General features: G+C 37.2%; 2 protein-coding genes across 2 annotated transcripts; both read right to left on the reverse strand.

Annotated features, from left to right (window-relative positions):
- Positions 1-455: 455 nt before the first annotated feature.
- LOC125048402 (putative uncharacterized protein DDB_G0286901) lies at positions 456-2,215 on the reverse strand. The gene is made up of 3 exons (XM_047647082.1): positions 2,181-2,215; positions 898-1,996; positions 456-719 (listed from the first exon to the last, which is right to left on the reverse strand). The coding sequence occupies exons 1-3, from the start codon at positions 2,197-2,199 to the stop codon at positions 578-580; spliced, it is 1,260 nt and encodes a 419-aa protein (XP_047503038.1). The 5' UTR covers positions 2,200-2,215; the 3' UTR covers positions 456-577.
- A 1,754-nt stretch (positions 2,216-3,969) lies between these two features.
- Positions 3,970-5,847, reverse strand: LOC125048205 (probable ATP-dependent RNA helicase ddx42). The gene is made up of 4 exons (XM_047646775.1): positions 5,829-5,847; positions 5,266-5,490; positions 4,423-5,224; positions 3,970-4,245 (listed from the first exon to the last, which is right to left on the reverse strand). Exons 1-4 carry the CDS (start codon positions 5,845-5,847, stop codon positions 4,104-4,106), a joined length of 1,188 nt encoding a protein of 395 aa, XP_047502731.1. The 3' UTR covers positions 3,970-4,103.
- Positions 5,848-7,496: the final 1,649 nt, after the last annotated feature.

Raw genomic sequence — 7,496 nt, forward strand, 5'->3', positions numbered from 1 at the left:
GGCAGGGGATGGTGGACGACTCCGCTACGCAAGCCAGCTCCTTCTGGTCGAACACGGAACCCTCGCCGCACATGAAGCTGTGCAGAGAAACAAAAGATTTAGATGCTGGAAAAATACTCAGTAAAACAATCGCAAACTATCACTTTGTACACAATATCCTTGGTTAAAAAGTCTGACAATACGTGAGTTGATTTTTTGGATAATAGATCAAAGAAATGTATTGTTGACCTCAGGCATGCCACGCAGATAAACCAGGCATAAGCTGTATGTGTCCATGTTTGTTTACACACATACACGCGCACACGCACAAACTATCGATATATGAATAAACAGTTATATAAATAGGTAGGGAAAGATAGATGTACAGATATATATACAGTATAAAATATATATATCGCTGGTATTGATTTCATGATGGATTGGATTCTCATTATGTTTTAAATTATAAAAAAGCATTTCTTTGGTTAATTTATTAGAAATTACACTTCATCTAATGAAGATTCAAATAAACTCCCTGCTTATACAGCAGATCACGAACAAAATAATCCGTCTTTGTAAAGGTCAGTCTTCGATTCTCTTAAAATGATTTATCTTCAGGGCGTCCAAACTGCTCGTTGGTGTAGAAGTAGTTGGAGGATTCCTGGCAGGAGATGGCGGACGATTCCGCTACGCAAGCCAGCTCCTTCTGGTCGAACACGGAACCCTCGCCGCACATGAAGCTGTGCAGAGAAACATAAGATTTAGATGCTGGAAAAATGCTCAGTAAAACAATCGCAAACTGTCACTTTGTACACACTATCTTTGGTTAAAATTTCCCTTTCCGTTTTAAAGGACTGCAATTCAAATTGCAAGTAGATTATTACGTCTATGTTAACTATGGATAATGAGCTGACTTACCTGTACTGGTAGGTTTCGACGGCGCCGTTGGAAAAGAGTGTCGGGTTGCACACGTGGAAGACACGGCATGAGTTGTCCTGGTCAGCGTAGTAGCCGTAGGGACGGTCGAGGCAGCTGAAAGAGCTCGTGATGCCTCCCAGTAAGGCACTGGCGCCGGAGGGAAGGTTCAGAGGCTCGAAGACTCCGCTGACGGAGTCACTGGAGGAATCGAACGACGAACCGGATCGGAGGAAGGAACTGGCCTGAGAGTTCTGAGAGAAGCGGTTGCTGGAATCCTGGTTGTTAAAGGTGGACTGGAATTGGTTTTTGGAATCCTGGTTGTTGAAGGTGGACTGGAATTGGTTTTTGGAATCCTGGTTGTTGAAGGTGGACTGGAATTGGTTGTTGGAATCCTGGTTGTTGAAAGTGGATTGGAAACGGTTGTTAGAGGTAGACTGGAATCTGTTGTTGGAATCCTGGTTGTCGAAGCTTGACTGGAATCGGTTGTTGGAATTCTGGTTGTTGAAGGTGGACTGGAATCGATTTTTGGAATTCTGGTTGTCGAAGGTGGACTGGAATCTGTTGTTGGAATTCTGATTGTTGAAGGTAGACTGGAATCTGTTGTTGGAATCCTGGTTGTCGAAGCTTGACTGGAATCTGTTGTTGGAATCCTGGTTGTTGAAGGTGGACTGGAATCGGTTGTTGGAATCCTGGTTGTTGAAGCTGGACTGGAATCGGTTTCCAGAATTAATCTGATTAGTGTTAGTCTGGAATCGATTATCGGAACCAATTTGACTGGAACCTGATCGGAAGAAGTTGTTGCCAGATTGAGTGTTTGAGTTCTGGAATGAACTTCCACTATTCTGCTGGAAGGCATTACTTTGGAGCTGGTTGCTGTTCTGGAAGAGTCCAGACTGACGGAAGCTGTTGCTGTCTGAGGTGGCAGTTTGGAAAGAGTTCTGGAAGGAATCGCCTTGCAGTTGGCCATTGGTGTTGCGGAGGGAAGCTGAGGTGAAGCTTCCGCCCTGTTGGAAGTATCCGGGAGTGGCAAGGCGGACGGCAGTGTCATACTGCCTTTGCTGCTGGAACTGCTGGCCGACGGCGGCAGCTGCCAGTGCAACTGCAAATGGAATCGTAGTATGCATATCACTAAAACTAAATAAACTGTAACTACAATATAGTATAGCATACTTATAGCCAGAATGTTAAAAAAAAAAAAAAAAAAAAAAAATTAAATACCTCTAATCTGACCATATTTGTTTTATTATACAAAACTAACAATGCTTTAAAAAATCTCAACTCACCAACAATGAGAACCTTCATGTCTGTTGCGTGCGGAGAAGTGCGTCCGACTATGACCTGTCTGCTATGCCTCGTCCTTATATAGTCCGGCTGTGAAGGGCGGGACACTCGATCAAAGGTCGGGGCAGGTCCTGGCAGGGGAGAAAGCAGCAGGGCAGCTATCTATCACGGTTTGATAACTTGTAAGTTTTGAATGAAATAAAAACACCAAGCATAACAATGTCAGTGCCATGGATATAGATGTGACGTATCCGTGTTTTTTACAATCTAGAAGTCTATAGTGTGACTGTAATAGGCAAATTAGAAGAGTAGATAAGAAACCTCAAGAGCATATTCTCCCCCCTCCCCCTTCATCTTCGGAACTGTGATTGGTGAAAACCATTATTGAAAGTCAGGTAATATAGCTGTTTCTTATCAAATTTTTATAGCCATTATATGTGTATAGATATACACATATATAAGCAGATATATATACATATATACACACATGCATAAATGTGAATAAATTTATATAAATATACTCTATATACACATATACATATATGTATACTTATAAGTTTATATATGTATGTATGTATATGTATACATATATATGTATATTAACATTAACATATATGCATATTTACATTATATATATATACATAATTTATATTATACAAATAATCTCTTACATGCGCATACATACATGCATATACATACACGCATTTAAATAGTATATGTGTGTATACATTATATATACTACATATGTGTGTGTGTATGTGTCTGTACATATATATGTACACACACATACACACACATATATATGTAACACATATGTTACATATCTAACCATATGCACACACACACGCACACACACATATATACATATATTTATTTATATATACATTTATATATTTATATATACATTTATATATTTATATATACATTTATATATTTATATATATATTTATATACTTATATATGATATACATATGATATTTCATCTGATTAATTGGTTGCATATTTTAATCACCTGTGATATTTAACAGCTTAAAATGTTGGATGAATATGAATTGAGACCAACCTCATTTGGACGATTCCATATTCGTTTTCTAATAAATAAATGAATAAATAAATAAAAAGAACTTCTCGTCTAATACTTTAATACGTAATTCCCTTCCACAGCGACTATAAGACTAGTTGTAGACAACTCAAGTTAGTTGTGACATAAGTTGAACAAGTTACGAATAAGAATGAATAACATCACAGTGCAAGGGATGTATTTGAAGCCTTTCGAATATACCTTTTTTTGTATAAAGATATAATCGAACTGCACCACTAACACTTCTTACACTTTGAAGCTGTTAATTCTCATTCCTACCTCTTTATGTGACTAGACAGTCTGGCTGGTCCTGGTTAGATATTCCTTGTTGTGGGTCACTGTTATTGCTTCATTTCTGTATCTGTTAATGTTGTTTACACTAAGGATAAAGTGTGTATATATCTTTTGGAGAAAAAAAAAGGCATTTAGACACAATTTATGCCACAGTGAATGAGGAAAGTATTAGCATGTCTGGGACTATTGCATTATAATTGCATGGTCTACTCCTGAAGACGCGACCTTCGGATCGAGACATCAATAACACAATAGTCGATGTACTTTCATTACTGATCTCAAGTTTGTGCTGTGCTGTTAGAATTCACTGCCTTCTAATAGTGGATTTGCTGCAATGAAATAATTCCTCTCATTGTATCTGTTTTTGTTTCATTATTTCTCATTGTAGTTAGGTTGGTACTCAAATGATGAAACACTGCGTATCTCTATTTAATTTATTGGAAAATTGACTTCATCTAATTAAGGTACATGTTCTAAAATAAACTTCTTGCTTATGCAGCAGATTACGAACAAAATAATCCGTCTTTGTAAAGGTCAGTCTTCGATTCTTTTAAAACGATTTATCTTCAGGGCGTCCAAACTGCTCGTTGGTGTAGAAATAGTTGGAGGATTCCAGGCAGGGGATGGCGGACGACTCCGCTACGCAAGCCAGCTCCTTCTGGTCGAACACGGAACCCTCGCCGCACATGAAGCTGTGCAGAGAAACATAAGATTTAGATGCTGGAAAAATGCTCAGTAAAACAATCGCAAACTATCACTTTGTACACAATATCTTTGGTTAAAATTTCCCTTGGGTTTTAAAGGACTGCAATTCAAATTGCAGGTAGATTATTACGTCTATGTTAACTATGGATAATGAGCTGACTTACCTGTACTGGTAGGTTTCGACGGCGCCGTTGGAGAAGAGTGTCGGGTTGCACACGTGGAAGACACGGCACGAGTTGTCCTGGTCAGCGTAGTAGCCGTAGGGACGGTCGAGGCAGCTGAAGGAGCTCGTGATGCCTCCCAGTAAGGCACTGGCGCCGGAGGGAAGGTTCAGAGGCTCGAAGACTCCTCTGACCGAGTCACTGGAGGAATCGAACGACGAACCGGATCGGAGGAAGGAACTGGCCTGAGAGTTCTGAGAGAAGCGGTTGCTGGAATCCTGGTTGTTGAAGGTGGACTGGAATTGGTTTTTGGAATCCTGGTTGTTGAGGGTGGACTGGAATTGGTTTTTGGAATCCTGGTTGTTGAAGGTGGACTGGAATTGGTTGTTGGAATCCTGGTTGTTGAAAGTGGACTGGAAACGGTTGTTGGAATCCTGGTTGTCGAAGCTTGACTGGAATCTGTTGTTGGAATTCTGGTTGTTGAAGGTGGACTGGAATCGATTGTTGGAATCCTGGTTGTTGAGTGTGGACTGGAATCGGTTGTTGGAATTCTGGTTGTCGAAGCTTGACTGGAATCGGTTGTTGGAATCCTGGTTGTTGAAGCTGAACTGGAATCGGTTATTGGAATCCTGGTTGTTGAAACTGGACTGGAATCGGTTTCCAGAATTAATCTGATTAGTGTTAGTTTGGAGTCGGTTGTCGGAACCAATTTGACTGGAACCTGAAGGGAAGAAGTTGTTGCCAGATTGAGTGTTTGAATTCTGGATTGAACTTCTACTCTCTGCTGGAATGAAGCAGTCTGGAACTGGTTGCGGTTGGCATCAGCATTCCTTTGGAGCTGGTTGCTGTTCTGGAAGAGTCCAGGCTGACGGAAGCTGTTGCTGTCTGAAGTGGCAGTTTGGAAGGAGTTCTGGAAGGAATCGCTTTGCAGTTGGCCATTGGTGTTGCGGAAAGAAGCTGAGGTGAAGCTTCCGCCCTGTTGGAAGTATCCGGGAGTGGCAAGGCGGACGGCAGTGTCATACTGCCTTTGCTGCTGGAACTGCTGGCCGACGGCGGCAGCTGCCAGCGCCACTGTTAAGTGATTGTTGCTGTTACATTTCTACATCTAGTTGATCACGATTTGTACCCATATGTTCTAATTCAATGAAACTGCATATCAACTGCGTATTTATCTATTTATATTAATTAATTAATTATTCAATATATTTATATATTTATTTATCATTATTATTGTTATTAATATTATTACTACTACTATTTGCAAATCTCCACGAAAAGCTAGAGACCAATCAGAATAAAGCATGATAATTTATATTAACAGACCACTAAATATGCCTATTTATCTATCTGAACATCAGTAAACATATAGACTTTGAAAGCTGAATAAAAAAAAGAAATTTCAAACTTACCAATAAATAAAACCTTCATATTTAGAGATGCGTTTACGACTGTGCTCTGGAAGTTTTCACACACCCTTTATATGGACCGGCAGTGAAGGGGGCAGGCCATGCATGTACTGGGATTGGATCAAAGGTCAAGGCAGGTCCAGGTCCAGGTCGAAGGATGGGTTAAGGTATCGACGGGTCCTAGAACGTGTGCTGGGTAGTGAAAGGGATTAACGTGAGAGGACAATGTAATCCGATTGTGTAGCACACATACGTATATTTATATCTATATGTGTGTGAGTGTGTGCATGTATATGTCCGTGTGTGTGTCTGTATAAATAAACATATATATGTATATATATATGTATTATATACAATATATATATTATATATAATATATATATGTGTGTGTGTGTGCGTGTATGTATGTGTGTGTGCATATATATGTATATATATCTACCAATTTATTTATCTGTCTATATACATGTATTGATATATGGGTATATGTAAATGTATGTGTGTGTTTGTGTGAGTGTGTGTATGTATATGTTCATGTGTGTGTGTATATATATATATATATATATATATATATATATATTATATATATATATATTTATATATATATATATATGTGTGTGTGTGTATGTGCGTGTATGTATGTGTGTGTGTGTGCATATATATATGTGTATATATATATATATATATATATATATATATATATCTACCTATCTGTTTATCTGTCTATATGTGCATATATATATATATATATATATATATATATATATATATATATATATATATATGGGTATACACATGTATATGTATGTATGTTTATATATATATATATATATATATGTATATTCATATATACAGTATAGGCATACATATATACACACATGTACATACATATATACACACATATTCATACATATATACATATATACTGTGTATTCATATGTGTATCCAAACACAAAGACATTCCTTTCTTACTGAAATCTATGAAAAACCCACAGCATACCAGTCACACATCTTCAGACGGGTCTATATACTTTTTAAGTTCCTGTGCTTATCTACGTTCATGTGTCTGTGTAAATGTATTAAAAAAAAAAAAAAAAAAAAAAATCGGGAAAACGCCACACATATTCAGCTTACTGTTTACCTTTCCTTTAAATGATTCTTGATAGCCAGTTCGAACATCATTAACCACAGACGTTACACATTATCCAATCATACCATCCCTCGTTGAAATTGATATAGTCTAGTATGAATAGGGTTGCACCAGGAAAAAAAAATATACTAATGAATCTGATATCAAAAGAAGTGCAATGTTATGTAGATTAGAATATCCATGATCTTCTAAAAGTGCGTTTGGGGAAAAAAATACAGCTAGTCAAGTAACAGGGTGTATTTTTTTTTTTGTTTATAATTTAGACTACTTGTACAACTTAAAAATTATTACTAAGAGGAAAAGGACTAAAATGTTGTACTTTCGTTTTTATGTAATATAACTTTGCGTACTAATAAATAAATGTATATTTAAATATGTATATATATGTGTGTCTATGTATATACACATGTATATATATATATATATATATATATATATTACATATATACACATGTATATGTATATATATGTATATATATATATATATATGATATGTATTTATGTTTCTATACTCACATACTTGC

The sequence above is a fragment of the Penaeus chinensis genome, chromosome 43 (assembly GCF_019202785.1).
Source record: "Penaeus chinensis breed Huanghai No. 1 chromosome 43, ASM1920278v2, whole genome shotgun sequence".
Lineage (NCBI taxonomy): Eukaryota > Metazoa > Arthropoda > Malacostraca > Decapoda > Penaeidae > Penaeus > Penaeus chinensis.